Consider the following 16389-nt stretch of genomic DNA (forward strand, 5'->3'; position numbering starts at 1 on the left):
AATTTGCAAAAAAAAAAAAAAAAACATTAAGACGCAGCTCTGCCCATCCACGTCGTCCCACAAAATGCAAGACTTACGAAATAGAAATGCCCACCACACACCTGCTACGCAACCAGCCCTCTGGAAACCTGGAGACCCACCCAGCCCGCCTGCAGGAACCTGCGCCTGGGGTGGGGTGGGAGCGCGACAGTCCGGTCCCCTAAAGTAAGAGGGAGTGAGAAGGGCAGGCACCCCCTCGCCCCTCCCGGGAGCGCTGTCCTCCCGGTCTCCAGGCCCAGAGCAATCCGAGGCATCCTCCGTCCCTCCCGGCGAAAAGGAGGTAGCCAAAGGCCTTAGTGCCAGGGGTGTTTTTCCCTTTCAGAACCCAGACGCCGCGTCCTCCCCGCGTATCCCCCGCCACCCTCCCCCCGCCGCCTGCTTTCTCGTGGACAGCAAAGGTGGGGTAGGTGGGAGAAAGCGGCGAGTGCTCTCCGGATTCGGGATGTTGGTCTTCGCGGAGTGAAGAGGTGGGATCTCGAAATGGAAACAGTCTCCCCCTCCCTCCCCCCCCTCCTCCTCCTCCTCTTCTGTTTACCTCAAGTTTGAATTTTATCTGCGCAACATTAGCTGGAATGCGGACATTGAAAACACACACACACACACTCTCTCTCTCTCAACCCGGCAGCAGCTCCGGAGGAACCATGTGGCATGAAGCCACCTCAAAGGGGAAAAAAGTGCTCTTAGCAACACAAACATGGCGAAATCGCCTCGGCATTCCCGGCCAACGCCACAACCCCTACCTTCCCTCGCCCGGCTTCCGAACATCCCAGCCGTGACCTGCGGCCCCTTCCGGGGGGAGGCCAGGGGCCCCGGGGAGTCCGAGGGTGGGACCGCCGGGCGTGCGAAAGAGGAAATAACAAGAGTCCACAATGGAAATGTTTCTGCTGGACCATCCGACCCATCCTCCTCGCCAGCAGCGGGGGGACGCCTCGTTCACCTCGACAGGGCTCAACGGAGAACAAAATTCCCACCCCAAAGTCCTGCTGGGCCGGCTCTCCCCACCCTCCAGAACTTACCTTGGGGCGGAACGCACGCTGCCGCTAGAATCCCTTTCTCTTTCCTTCTAGAGCGAGACGCAAGGAGGCAAAATGATGCGCACGTATATTTGTAGAGCATATTCTTCTAGAATTTCCCTTTGATCGTCACGAGGAGCGATGGAGGCTCCGGAGACAGGTGCGGTGGTGGCCGAGGCTTCCGGCTAAAAGTTGTTCTCTCCGCGGTGGGTGGCGGAGTCCCCGGGCCGGGGCTGAGGACCCCGTCTCCCTGCCCACCTCCTCCCCCCCCCCCCCCCCCCCGCGGCCCCCCCCTCTCGCCGGCTGCTGCGTGCGGCTCGGCTGCAGGGGAGGTGGCGTAGTTTCTCTTCCTCCCACCTCTTCTCACTCACTTGTTTTTGTAGCCGTGGGCTCCCCTAATGCTTTCCTCTCCACAATGTTGTTTCATTATATCATGTCCATCATGTGACACCGGAGAGGCCTCTCTATGGAAACTTAAAGGGGCTCCCACGTGACTGCAGCAGCAACAACAGCGGCAGCGGCTGGAGTGGCGGCGGCGGCCGCAGCGTTCCTGCCACCACCCACCGGGAGCCCCTCGCAGCATCCCGAAGGGGCTTCTGGAGCTTGCAGAAGCCCAGATAAGGGAGCCACAGCATCCGGGAGCTGTGGCGTCTGTGCGTGCGTGTAGCCTTTGCTCGTTACATAGGAAACCGAACAGAAGGCGCGTCCTTAAATCCTTTCCCACAGTCGCAAAACCCACGCTCTGCTAAAATGACATTTCGTGGCTCCTACTTTATTTTCCCCAAGAGCAAGTTTTCTACCGGGGCTGATGAATTTTTACAAAGTCAAAAAGAAAAACCGGATTTCTCTCTAAGAGTTCAGCCGGCTCTTGGGTAGAACAGAAATGACAGAACAATAATAACAGAAATAGAACCAGGCATTTGATACATAATTACCATCACCACCAGCTTTAAAGCTTTCTGGAATTATATTCCTCCGGTAACTGTTGATGATGCTTGCAGGAGGCTAAATGCAATGCAGTTTTTCTCTTCCGCAGCTATATTAGGGCTTTGTTGCTGACAACAGTAAAAACTTGTTTGTGTCAGGAAGTGAGGTACGAAGATATGACCTGGAAGGTACAGACAAAACCAAAGTGGCAGTTTTTGCATTACTTTTCTGACCACATTCTTTCAAAGGGTGAGAAGCAGCTGGTTTGCTGTAAAATGCGTAGCGTGTGTTTTGGTGGGAAATAAAATAATCACAAAAACATATGTTTCCCTTAATCATACTGTACATGCTAGACACTAGGAATTATATATATGTATCTATGTGTGTATGTATGAGTATAGAGAGAAAGAAGAAGAGCAGGTGCATTTTTAGAATAGTTTTAGCCAATAATTTTGTCATTTCTAGTGCATTTAACTGAAACACTTAGCAAACACTCTGAAAGACTTATTCAAGTTCCGTGTTGTGTGGAAGCCGTAACACCAGTTTTGAGTGCCCTCAGTATTACTGAATCACAACCCCTGTAAGTGCTTATGCCTTAAATCCCAAATCTCTGCCTTAAAGTTTTTGTGCACCATGGAGATTTTATGCTGTAAAGCTAAGCGAAGCAGCTATTTCTATGCTTTAGTTCATGCTTTTCCATTTATAAGGAAAACTCCCTGTATGCACTAGCGGAATTCTGAAAAACTTCTCAGGAAACTAAAGGGTGGGATGGGAGATCATCCTTTCCTTTGGCTTTGCCTCGACTGTATCTCTTTCCACCTCATCAGTTTACCTCATCAGCCATGATGAATGATCTCCACTACATCACTTCTAATGCCCCCAATTTTTACCTTCCTATCTAATGCCTCATTCTTCCATCCCTTTCCCTTTTTGTGCCCTTGCCTCCCAATTCAGCCCCCATGCCGCCTGGGTACTTAGCTCAGGCCTCCGCCAGGACTCCCTCCCAGTCCTCCTCGCCTGGCAGCTTCCCCCCACCCCCCTTCCCAGCTCCGTCTCCCTTCTCAGCAACTCTCCCTCCTTACCTCTCTTTGACCTCCTTTATTCTCCTTCACAGCCTGGCCCTTGACTTCTCGGCCTCTTCTTTCCCTTCTTTACCTGCAACGTCCTACCCCTCCTGGGGTCTCCTTCGCACCCTTCTGTCGGGTCCCATCCCTTCTGACGCCAAACCCCAGCATTCCTCAACGGCTCGGCCTGGTCGGCTTTAGCCCGATTTTGTTCCCGAGCCCCTGCGCTGGGAAACAAGTGTGCGGTGCAGAGTTGGGGCAAGAACCCCCCCCTCGGCGGTGGCCCCTGCCTCGCCCCCCTCCGCCCCTCCCGAGTCCCGGTTGCGGCGCTTCCTGGGCGGATGGTTGGGACTCGCTGCAGCAGCTGCGGTTCTGCTGTGTCATGCAAGAAGGAGGCGGCGGCGGCGGCGGCGGCCGGAGCTGGAGGGGGAGGAGGGGAGGAACCTGATCTCTCCGGTAGCGAAGGGCTGGAGGCAAACACCGAGCTCCCCCAGAGCCGCCCGGGAGCAGGGAGGGCACCGCTACCGCGAGGGGCCCTCCCCGCGGGGCAGATGGTAAGTGGGGCGGCGCAGGTGGTCGCCTTGGGAAGGGAGCGCGCAGGGGGCGGGGGGTGGTTAGGTGGGGTGGCGGGGAGAACCAGGAGTCACCCGGCCAAACTGAAGGAGCCCAGCGTCTAGTTGAAAGGGACCCAGGCCATAATAGGGATGACCAGCCAAACGCAGCAATAATTACATTCTAATAACGCCCCGCCGTTGACCCAGGCTACAAAGAAGAGTTGTGCATCCCGAACCCAGGACAGAGCTAGAGCAATGATTCAGGGTTTGAGAAAACCATCGTCCCATCAGGCTTGGCGCTTTAGGGTACAGATGAGTAGCAAAAGTCAGCATACACCATATTCCTATAGCCCGGCTGCGCTTTACGGGTTGTCTTGTTTAAAACTAAGGAAGGGGATGGAAACCTGCCCAACCTCACTTTAGCCACCAAAATAATGCTCTTGGCCAGTGGCCTCGGACGAACATCCTCTGGTGCAATTAAACAATCAATAGGAAAAATAGCTTCATTCCCCCTCACCACCCTCCTTCCTCAAGCTCCTTCAACCAGGATAATTTATTCTGCATAAAGGGGAAAGAAAACTGTGTGTTAAAGTCCCTCCCATCTTACCCACCCCCCAATCTCTGCCCCACACAAACTGCCCACCCCACTATTCACCGCACTTTCAGACTGTGATGGATGTTGCAGGAGGGGACTGCCTTAAACTCTCAGTCATTTCCCCTCCATTGCCCTTTACCCACAGGAGATTCAGAAACAGAGAACCGAGAGCAGTGAATGTGGGGACAGGTTGGACACATACTAACATGACTTCTTTTACCCGAGAACAATTCTCAGGACAACTTTTTTTTTTTTTTTTTTAAATTCCTTCCCATTTTGCTCCTGGAAATTTCAAAGCACTTTCTGAAATATCATTTCTTTCTTTCTTTCTTTCTTTCTTTTAATGTCAGTCATACATTTAGAAGTAAGGGGTTGGCGGGATTAACTGAAAGGCTAATGACGGTCTCAAAAGCACATGCTGTTGCTAGGGAACTCAAGCTCATCCTGCTCCCTAACCACTAGCATGTTCAGTGGAAATCAAACTTCTCAGGGTGTTATTAAACTGAGTGGCATTTGGTTAAAGGTGTTCTTCCTTGCTTTGTAGCATCCTGGATTGTTATCGATTGCCTCACACCCACGTATCTTGTTTTCCTAATTTGATTTCTGTATTTGCGTCACTGCCAGGGACACACAGACTAGACCAGTCAGGTTCACTTCCTGTTTCTCGGAACTGTTTTATATTTGGTCTCCGTGCACTAGCTGGTAAAACATTATCAAACTGATCCTCTTGGAAAGAAATCTGTGGTTTCCGTGAAAACAAATTATCCCAATTAAAGTCTGATTCCCATGGAAAACGTCATCATTTGAGGAATAAATTAGACTGCCAGTTGCCATTTGAGAAAGCCATTCTTGAAATGTAAAGCTTAGAAAAATCCATCATCTTTATTTCCTTTACCCAGAATCCTCATTCCTCACCGTTAGAACTAAAACAAACTCAAGTAGAGAGTAGATTTAAGTATGATATTTCTAAAATGAAGCCCAAAAAATACACATTGAAGCTGGGGAAATCATTTAGACTAAATAAGGCACGGAACTGAATGGAATCCAGGCCCCGGGAGCAGAAATAAGGTTGGGTTAACATTGGGGTGCTCAGAGAACAGAGCGTGATTACAGGGCTACTCACAAACGGGAACCCATTACTTTACATACTAATTGTCTCTTTTACCAATTCTGCCTGGGCGAGACAGCCTTGCTTTCTTTTTTAAGGTCCTTTCTTTTTATGACAAGAATACCACAAAGGCAATATCATAAAAATAAGCACTATGTAAAATGTTAGGTGGGTTCTGATGTAGATAATTTGTTTAGATAGAAAATAAAAGGGTGCGTGGAGGAAAGATCAGTGGACTGAAAGACAGGAAATTTGCTCCTACTTGTCCTCTAGACTCAATGACCTTGGGCAAGCCATTATAGGTCTCCTCACCAGTTTCCTCAGAGAAGCTTAATGAAAGTGCTGGACTAGAGATCTCTAAGGTTCCTTCCATTTATAAAGTTCTGTGATCACATTGAAGTCACTACATAAAAATTTCAATTTTAGCTAGATTTTGCAATGTTAAATTTTAGCACCGAAACTTGAATGCCTATCCATAGAGACCTTGGGGGAAGTGATAATGGGAAGTGATTTGCTGTTGATACACCGTTTTTTTAGTGCCAGTTGCCAGACAATCAAAATAAAATCAACCTTATTCCCAACGTACTTACTCTCTGCTTCCCTGATGGTGTTGTAGAAGCAACAGGATAAGAGTTAGAAAGAATATAAAAAGTGTATGGAACGATCTTTCAGTCACTTTACATTTAGTTAACCCAAGTACTTTGATGAGCAAAACCATAGAGTGATGAGGAAGAGGTCTACAAGAAGTAAATAATCAATTGAATCCTCATGAAGCTAATAATCTTTTTTTAAAAAAGAGTTTTATTTATTTGCCAGAGAGAGACACAAGCAGGAGGAGTGGGAGAGGAAGAAGCAGGCTTCCCCCTGAGCAGGGAGCCCGATGCGGGGCTCGATCCCAGGACCCCGGGATCATGACCTGAGCCGAAGGCAGACGCTTAACGACTGAGCCACCCAGGCGCTCCATAATCTATTTGTCTATATTTTAATTAGTGATAGGCAAAAATACATGTAGCACAGATTTCCAAATGTTACAGGTTGAAGATGTTAAGAAGTATCATGAGGAAATGTGAGATTTGTGCCACAGAGAAAGGAGCTGACTGTGAAACCCAACTCTGCCACTTTATTCATTCATTACTGAGTGCCGCTATGTGCCCGGCTCTGTGCTGGGCACTGGGAATACAAAAATGAATAGGACAGCCTGCTCTAAAGGACCTTATAGGATAACGGGGGCACAGATGAGGACACGGTTGATCACACAACAGTGAGATTCTATCAACAGGGAGCTTATTACAGGGGTACCTAACCCTGACTGAGTTTAGTTAGGGTCCCTCACCAGAGAAGATGAGTTTGGAAATGAGTCTGGAAGGATAAGTAGAAGTAATCCAGACAAGTGGGCAAGTTAAAGAGAAATGTGTTCCAGGCAAAGAAAGTAGTATGTGTAACGTCCTGGTAAAAGTGTCCAGAGAGTTGAAGGTGATTGACAGTGCCCGGCAAGTGGTAGGTTCTCAGTTAATGTGTTGTATGATTATGTGGCAAAAGTTCCAAAGGACATACCAAGAAAGATCAACAAGGTCTTATACTGGGAAAGGTCTTGCATGCCTTCCTAAGAGGTTTCAACTTATCCTAAGGCCATCGATGAATTTTAAGGAGCATAGTGAGGTGATCAAAAGTCCATTTTAGAAAGAAGTTCACTCCAGTTTGGAGAACTTATTAGGGTGATTAACACTATGAGCAGGGAGACTAGTTAGGAGGTTGTTTTAGTATTATAGGAAAAAAACTGATGGACATCTAAATATAGACAGCAAGAATGGAAATGGAGAAAAGGGAAGGATTCAGGAAATATTAAAGACAGACTCAACTGAATTTTATTATTGATTATATCTGCAAGATTAAGGAATAGGAGACTTATGACTTAGGTCAATAGGAGGATCATGGTACCATTTGCTAAGATGAGGACTTCAAGAAGAACAATAGGTTGAGGAGGGAAGGTAAGTAGTTTGATTTTAAAAGTGTTGAGTTTGAAATGTCCATGAGGACACCAAAGTGAAGCTGTCTCTATGTACTCGAACGGGACAGGCTAGAACTCGAGAGAGATCTACGCTGAGGACATCAGCGTAAGTGATAGCTCATGGAAGTAGATGGAATCCCCAAGAGAAAAGGTAGACAGTAAAAGGAGAAGAGGACCTACTCTGGAACCTATTCAAATGCCAGCATTTAAAAGGTGAGGCAAAAAAAAAGTGAGGACACAACGCTACAGGGGAAGACTATCCATAGAGATCAGGAGGACCAGAAACAAGGCATTTCAGAGAAGCCAAGGGAGGAAATGTCAACAGTATTAAATGCTAGAGAAAGGTCAAGAAAAATGAGAACTTGGATGTCAGGACAAGGAGGTCATTGTGTTTGACAAGAAGGAGTTTATTGGGATAAGGGGGAAAGGAGCAGATGACATTGGATTAAGGAGTGGAAGGGAGTAGAGGAAGTAGAAGTAGTTGTTTTGGGTAAGAAGGATGACAGGGCAAGTAGGGAAGGAAAATAAAGGTATTGGGAAAAGAGTAAAATCATGGTCTGTGAGGTGAAGGCTGCATAAGGAAATAATGCGATAATATGCAATTCTTCATTCTGGCAGCCTTCTCCTTCAAGCAAATGTCATGACTGCACACGAGTTCCTCAAGCCAAAAAGCATGGAGATACTCGTGGTTCTTCTCTTTTCCTCAGTTCTCATGTCCAATTCATGAAGAATTTGGGTCAACTTTACCTCCAGAATATTTCCAAAATCTATCTCTTTCCATCTCCACTGCCACCACCTAATACAAATATCATCTTCTGGTCTCCTATAATAACGTTCTCATTGGTTTTCCTGCTTCTACTCTTTTCCTTATTCTTCACAGCGAAAGTGACATAAATCACATCATATCGCTTCTCTTCTTAGAATCCTTCCATGTCTTCTGATTGTACTTGGAATAGAGTCCAGACTCCTTTGCTGGCCTGTGAAGCCTTACGGGCCATCCCAGACCACCTCTTCAATCTCATCTCCCACCGCTCTCCTCTGACTTCAATCACAATGGCCTTTTTTTCTACTCCTCAAGCACAAAGGGTTTGCTCTTATTTTAAAGTTCTCAGCTCACATACTTCCTTTTCGTGGAACGCTCTTTTGGTCATTCCCATCTGTTTAAATGTCACCTCCTCAATGAGGCCCTTCCTGACTACCCTGATAGTAGGTAAATAAAGCAAAATAAAGCAAAACTTTATTACTACTTGGGGTTTATTTTGCTTATGGCTGACAACTCCTTTGAAATGTAAAGCCCATGAGGATTCCTGGCATATCATAGACACTTAAAAATATTCATTGGATGTTTATAGAAGGAAAAAGAGAGGATCAATAATTATTAGAAATTAAAGACATCAAGGATCAGAGCCTCATGTGGCTGAGGAATGATCCACCAGTGATGATGGATTACTATGCTTTTAAGATTCCAGAAGTGGATGACTTACTAACTGTGTGACCCTGGATACTCACATTCTCTGAGCTTCACTTTGTGGTTTATAACACATGCCTCCAAGGGCTGTTAGTAAAATTAAATGAAATAATACAGGTATACATATGAGACAGTCTTGTCAAGCTATTTTCAGGAAGTCAGGACTTCTGCAAATCAATTCATAACTTCTCCATGTGAGCTCTTCGTGTGGGCTTCTCTAATGGAGTTAACATTCGGTGCTTATTTATTATTAGAAAAATTATTAGAAAAATTATTATTAGAAAAAATATCGGCTGGGGGCCATATCTGGGTGGCTCAGTTGGTTAAGCGTCTGATTCTTGATTTCTGCTCGGGTCATGATCTCGGGGTTTTGAGATCAAACCCCGTGTCGGGCTCTGTGCTGGGCGTGGAGCCTGCTTAAGATTCTCTCTCTCCTCTCTCTGTCCACCCCCCTCCCTCAAAAAAAAAAAATTGGCTGAAGTGTGGCTTTTAAAAAATACTAGGATACCTGAAAGAATGTGGAAATTAGATTATTTAAGAAGAAATCAAAGCACTCCTATAAATCAATAAGAAAAATACCAAAAACCTTGGAAAATTGAGTAAAAGGATAACAAATAGAGTCCAGTCAAGGACTCTTTAAAATCTGTAAAAATGCTCTCCCTTTCCCTTAGCAAGAGGTATACAAATTATAACTGCAATGAGGTGTATTTTTTACCAGGTTGACACAAATAAAAAAGTTTAATAGTATACTTGGCCAATCTGGGAAGCAGGCACTTTTTTACCTTGTCAGTAGGAGTAAAAGTTGGTACAACCTCTGTGGAGAGCCACCAGGCAGTATTTCTCTAATTTTTGAATGTACAAAGCCTCTGACCTAACAATTCCTCTCTTCTGTATTTGTCCGGTAGATTTACTCACATGTATCTTGGAGGATAACTCTTGTAGGAGCTTCACTGAAGCATTAATTATAGTAGTTAAAGACTGAAAACAGCTAAAATGTTCATCGATCAAGAAGTGGTTAAAGAGGGGCACCTGGGTGGCTCAGTCGTTAAGCGTTTGCCTTCAGCTCAGGTCATGATCCCAGAGTCCTGGGATCAAGCCCCGCATCGGGTTCCCTGCTCAGGGGGAAGCCTGCTTCTCCCTCTCCCACTCCCTCTGCTTTGTTTCCTCTTTTGCTGTCTCTCTCTCTCTGTCAAATAAATAAATAAATAAAAATCTTTTTTTAAAAAAGGTAGTTAAATAAATCATGGTACATTATACGAGTGAGTAGTAGGCAACTGTTAAAAATTGTGAGGCAGTTCTAGGTAGACGTGCGAAAAGATCTTCATGATACATTATTAAATTAAAAAAAATCAAATTGAAGAACATCTGTTTTGTAAGTATTGTGAGGTTTTTAAGACTTTACTTTTTTTTTTTTTTTGCCTGAAAGACATTATCTGTGAGAAGATAAAATAGACCAAGGCCAAGAGCAGGTGTGGAAAGACCAGTTGGGAATATATTATTTCAGATTCATGTGAGAGATGATGGTTTCCCGGACTATAGTGGTAGCATGCACAGGAAGAAAAATGACCAGAGTCAAGAGTTATTTTAAAGAACTTGATGATTGAATGGAAATGGTGGGTTGTGGAGAAGGAGGTAGTGTCATGATTGACTCAAGAGTCTTTGCAAGATCTGATGCACGAGAAGAGGTGTCAGTTTCCGAGATGGAGAATCTTGGGAAGGTAACAGAATTGTAGGGGAAGATAAACTTCTCTGTGAGTAGAGATGTCTATTGCAGACTTCTGATATGGGTCTAAAGCTCAGAAGAGCTGCTGGGACTGGACCGGATTTATAAATTTGGGAGGAGATTGCCTAAGGACAATAGATTAAAAAAAAAAAAAGGCAGACCCAGGACTATATTCTGATCATTTAGAGATTGGATAGAAAAAAAGAGCTGACAGTAGAGACTGAGAATCAGAAACCAGAAAAATAAAACCAGGAGACTATAGGACCAAAGAAACCAAGAGAAGAATATGTTAGGGAAGATCAATTCGTATTAAATGCTGCCAAAAGGTCCAGGAAGATCACTGTAACTTGCCTCTCTCATAAATACTTGTCCTGTGCCTCACCCCATAATAAATGATCAATAAGCTTTTATTAAATTGGAAAGAGAGACAAAAAGAAACAGAGAGAGAGAGAGAGAGAGGCAGAGATACAGAAAGATAGTAGAATGTATTTTTGGGTCTCAAAAAATAAGTACATAAGACATATTCCCTTGAGCTTTACTGCAAACCAAACTTGATCTCAGGAAAAATAAGGAAGTTCTTCTCCCTTGGTTTTGCTCTTGACCCGTCACATTGATTGAGCTCTCACAGTGCCATGCCACTGTGACATTAAGTGCCTCCCCAAAACATTTTGATAAGTAATATTCACCTGTGTCTGGTCATTCTGAGTCATTTTTGTCTTTATTTAGGTCCTGGGTGATGACAAAAAGAGCAATTTGCTTTTCCTCGTCTATCTCACTCCATCATACCACCTTGCATCAGTTGATGGAGTCTGGAGAATCATTCCATTTCGGTGCCACTACAGTTCTGTAATACACTGTAACCTCTCACAAGGATGCCCAGCCCCAGTTTCCCATCAAAGAGAAAGATGACTTTTAGCAGGAAGAGCTGTATCACCTCTTAGAGAAACCACCAGCTTCTCAGTCTGTCATTGTTTCCGCAGAAAGGTGCTACTGCTCTCAGGAAAGAATGTAGAGAATATCGAAGGAGAAAAGGTTTTGACTTTGTCCTGAGAACTTGGAAACCTTCTACCTAGCAAAGAGATGTCATGACCTTTCTGTCCAGTGTGCTTGAATTAGAAACTAAAGTAACAGAGGTAGTTTAAACAACATTTAAAATGTTATGACATCCTGTATTATTTAGTTAGACCAGGGGTTGACAAACTTTTTCTGTAAAGAGCCAGATGGGAAATATTTTAGGCTTTGTGGGCCATACTCTGTCCTAACTACTCAACCCTGCCATTGTAGTGTGAAAGCCACCGTAGATAATACATAAATGAATGAGCATGGCTGGGTGTCAATTAAACTTTATTTATGGATCCTGAGGTTTGAATTTCATATAATTTTCACGTTACAAAATACCATTTTTTTTAAATCTTACTCAGCTATTTAAAAATGTGAAGACCATTCTTAGCTAACAGGCCATACAAAAACAACGGGTGTGCTGGATTTGGCTTATGGACAGTAGTTTGGCAACCTCTGATTTAGACAAGTATGAAGATCATGTCATGAGAAAGATTTTCAGATTCAGACTTCTAAAGAAAATAATCTGTTTTATGTATACCCCTTTATTTTAACTACTCAAATGTATTTGAACATATAAACACATTTGCCTACATCTGACTTATCTGGGAATAATATATGTCTTCTTAGTTTAGTATTGATTTCAGACTTTGCCCCTTTTCTTCCTTGTAATGAACGAATGTGCATGAATGTAGTATTTTTATAAGGCAAACTGAAGAATTCTTACTACTTGACTATAAATATCTAGACCAAGGAGAACGTAGTAATTCTAATCACATTTTTAAACTGTATTAATTCACTCAGTAAATACTTATTAATGATCTGCTTCTTACATAGTGCAGTACTGAGTGCTACAGAATTTGAGATAAAAGTAGAAGATAGAAGATAGATGGATAAGTAGGTAGATACTTAGGTAGATGAAAAATCTAAAGTGGCTGATAGGTGTCAATAAGGATTGTTTGGATGTATCACAGTATAAATGAAGTCAATATAGTCACTTTAGCAACACATAGACAGGTCGTTAGACAAAACTAAGCTTAAATTCAAGCTTTTTTGTGTCCCAGATGTGTGACCTTGGGCTGATTATATAAACCATATAAACCTCAGTTTCCTCTTTTTAAAATGGGGACAATAAGGGGCGCCTGGGTGGCTCAGTTGTTAAGCGTCTGCCTTTGGCTCAGGTCATGATCCCAGGGTCCTGGGATGGAGCCCCGCATCGGGCTCCCTGCTCAGCGGGAAGCCTGCTTCTCCCTCTCCCACTCCCCCTGCTTGTGTTCCCTCTCTCTGTCAAATAAATAAATAAAATCTTTTTAAAAAATGGGGACAATAATACCTACCCCTCAAGGACATTGTGGGAATTAAATAAGATAGTGTAAGGTAAATCAGCTAGTGTGGTATCTGGTACATGGTAAATCATCAGTAAATGGTAGCTATAGTTGTATTATGCCAATAGGAAGCTATATAATTTGTTCAAAAGAAGCAAACAATCAAAGGCAAAGCAGAGGGGCCTTGTGAGTTAAGAACTTGTGAACACAAATAGAAACCCACAGACCTGAGGGTTAATGCCTGGTAGAGAAGATTTGGGTGAAAATAAAAGCAGAAGTGACATTGTCACTGGAGCTAACAGTAAAGCAGCTGGTCAGTTGTCTTTGCCTTCCCTAGTGACCAGCTGCTGGATTGTCCACAGAGCTCCACCTATAGGCCTAGCTCCCTGACCTCCCCGATACTTAACCACCATTCCAGCTGGGGACAAGCTATATCATCAGTATCAGCCCCAGCATCTTGCTTCCTTCCAGTTTGGTTCACTGTGAGCCTCAGACACCTGTAGGTCCCTCCCATTCTGCCCTCTGCTCCTATGTTTGTCCAATGCTGGGCTTCCACCTTGATCTCCACACCTTCAGTTTCTGGTCATTCTGCATCACATCCCAGTCTTCCTGTGGATTTGGGACCCCCTCCTGAACCCTGGTCTTCTCTACCATGACTCTGACATTTGTTTAGCGTGTCTCTGACCAGTCCTCTTCTCTAGAGGGCTGTATTCTGCTGCCCATACCCCTGCTGGCAATCTCCTTAAACTATGGTACACATTGGCCTCACCCTTCATGCTGGACTGCCTAGTATTAATAGCTTCTTGAACTTTACCTTGGTAAGAGACACCAGCCTTGAAGAGCTGCCCTAATCCAAGCCAGCTTCTGTATTCACAGCCCATGCCCCGGGGAGTACTCCTCACCCCAGTCTTGGCTCATGCTCTCTCTCCACTGGCCGTGTGTTGTCAGGCCTTGTGATCCTGTTATGGCAACATTAATAAGGCTTTCCCAATACAAATGACACAATTATTGGCATGGGGGCATAATACAGGGGTAATGAAGAACTTCAGCGTCCACTGACAAGCTCATTCTGCTGAAAAGAGCATCAAATAAAGTTGGAACGACTTAAATCTAAACTAACTGCTTATTGAAGAGGTACTATTCTATGCATAGTTCTCACCAGCTAAGAAGAATGTGTTGGTGAAGTGAAAGTGACATGCAACTTAAAGTAAGTGACCATGGCATCCTTGAACGTGTAATAGCCAGAGAAGGCAATTCTGCACTTGCTAACCTGACACAAAGAAGACTTGAGCAAGTTAAGGGAAAAGATGGACGTGAGGCTCTGACTGGCCAGGAACTAGGAAAGAATGCAAAAGAGGAGTACAATGACTTGAAATTTAAATTTGTATAAAACCAGGGCACCTCGTGGCTCAGTCAGTTGAGTGTCTGACTCTTATTTATAGCTCCAGTCATGGTCTCATGGGTTGTGAGATCGAGGCCTGTGTTGGGCTCTGCGCTCAGCTCGGGGTCTGCTCAGGATTCTCTCTCTCCCTCTGCCCCTCCCCCTGCTCCCTCCCTCTCTCATTCTAAATAAATAAATAAATAAATAAATAAATAAATAAAATCTTTAAATTTTTATAAAACCCGTGATTTCAATGAAGAAAAGGGAGGATTAAAAAAGATCAATGTGGCTGCTTAAGAAATGTTCTGATAAACTCATAAGTTTAAAGGACACGTGCAGAATGCAGAAGTAGGGCCTTGTTCAAAGGAAGGGCTCAGGCCTGTGAAAATAATGCAAGAGGGCTAATGTCCAGAGACAACCGGGGTCTGCAAAAAGTACTGAAGACAATTAGTGGGTTTTTATTTGTTTTTTGCTTATGTTTATAGTAAGAACAATAATGAAGACAGGGTAGCGCTGTTGAATGGGGCAGACCATCTAATACTAATAGCTAAAAAACACAATCATTCCACTACAGTATTTCCTAGATTACAAGGTACAAATTTTTTCCCCTCACATTTTTAATATTTCCAGAATCAGGATGTATCTTCAATATATATGTTTAATGTGATAGTGCTTGGGGGAGGGTTCTAAAAAAGGTAATTAAATAGTGGTGCATCATACAATAAATCGGTCTTAGAACAAAAATTTTTTTAAATATTTGTTTGGAGAGAGAGAGAGAGAGCACATGTGTGAGCAGGGGGCAGGGTACAGGGAGAGGGAGAGAATCTCAGGCAGACTCCCGATGTGGGGCTCGATCCCACAACCTTGAGATCATGACCTGAGCTGAAATCAAAAGTCAGACACTTAATTGACTGAGCTATGCAGGTGTCCCTAGAATAGAATTTTTTTAATGGCATTTTATTCACTTAGCTCTGCTGGTGTCAATCACACTCAGCAGATGAGGGGTCCACTTTGTGTCCTGGAAGGGACAATGCTGTCCAGTGGTCACCAAAGGTAGGAAAGATCAGAAAGCACTTTGGAGGCCACATTCAGAAGTGTTTTGCCCCATGGAGGGGAGCAGAGGAGGGCTGGTAAGCACTAATGAAGAATAGAAGAGTCAAAAATATTAGAGATAGGACTGAGACAATACAAGAAAACTGTGGTCAAAACCTCTAAGAAGGAAGAAAGAGAGACCTGCTAGCCCACAGAAGCTAAGTCCCTGGACAGGCACATCACAAAAGGGGAATGGGATGATGTCTTAGCTCAAGTTGCCATAATAAATACCCTAGACTGGGGGACTTAAAAAACATTTATTTCTCACAGTTCTGGAAGCTAAGAAGTCCAAGAACAAGGCACCAGCAGATCTGGTGTCTGGTGAGAGGCCATTCATTCCCTAGTTTAGTGATAACCACCTCCTTGTGTACCTACACATAGAGAGAGATCATCTCCTTTGTGTCTTTGCTTATTAGGACCATTCATGGGGCCTGATAGATGATGGCTTGCCCTGGGCAAAACTATGACCGGCTCATAGTATGTGGGCACTCCTGTGTCTTGCCACTTCTAAATCACTGCTGTGATCAACTTAAAGCTCCCGTGCTCCAGCGTCCAACTTAGAAGATGCTTAGGTTAAGACATAGATCTGCGCTCACAAACTAAGAAAAGACATTGCAAAGATAGAAGTAAAACCCTGAGTTAAAAGAAAAGAAAAGAAAAAAAGAGAAGGAATGGCTCAAATAAATAACCAGGTAACAGCACAGCCAAAATACAGTGATTTCACCAGAATAAATTCAGGGGACAGTTGGGGATGTGCTATTTCCACTGGGTCTATGGAAACCATATTAAAGAAGAATTTCATAGAACCTATAGATCATTCTGCCATGAAGGAAATTTTCCCAACCATGTATGATTAGACCTTTAGAAACCATGATGCATCCAGGTGGTCCCTATGCAGCTTGAATGTAAAGAGTTTAGCACCTGGGGAAGGGACAATGTCTTTTCATGATTTTTAACTCTTAGTTTCTACCATGTTAATAGTGATAAAACACATGAGTTTTTAAATGGCAGAGAATTTCTCATTTTCTATTAA

The 16389-nt window shown here is 44.0% G+C and overlaps 1 protein-coding gene across 1 annotated transcript in view; it reads left to right on the forward strand.

Moving 5' to 3' along the window:
• Positions 1–733: 733 nt before the first annotated feature.
• LOC112810950 (uncharacterized) overlaps positions 734–16389 on the forward strand; it is a 79668-nt gene continuing 64012 nt past the window's right edge. The window contains exons 1-3 of the mRNA XM_073898555.1: positions 734–1138; positions 2054–2167; positions 3245–3597. Coding sequence (XP_073754656.1) covers positions 734–1138; positions 2054–2167; positions 3245–3597 — 872 coding nt within the window. The remainder of the gene's footprint in view (positions 1139–2053; positions 2168–3244; positions 3598–16389) is intronic.

The sequence above is a fragment of the Callorhinus ursinus genome, unplaced genomic scaffold (genome assembly GCF_003265705.2).
Source record: "Callorhinus ursinus isolate GAN/ISIS: 27379988/994484 unplaced genomic scaffold, GSC_fseal_2.0 scaffold12, whole genome shotgun sequence".
NCBI classification, from domain to species: domain Eukaryota; kingdom Metazoa; phylum Chordata; class Mammalia; order Carnivora; family Otariidae; genus Callorhinus; species Callorhinus ursinus.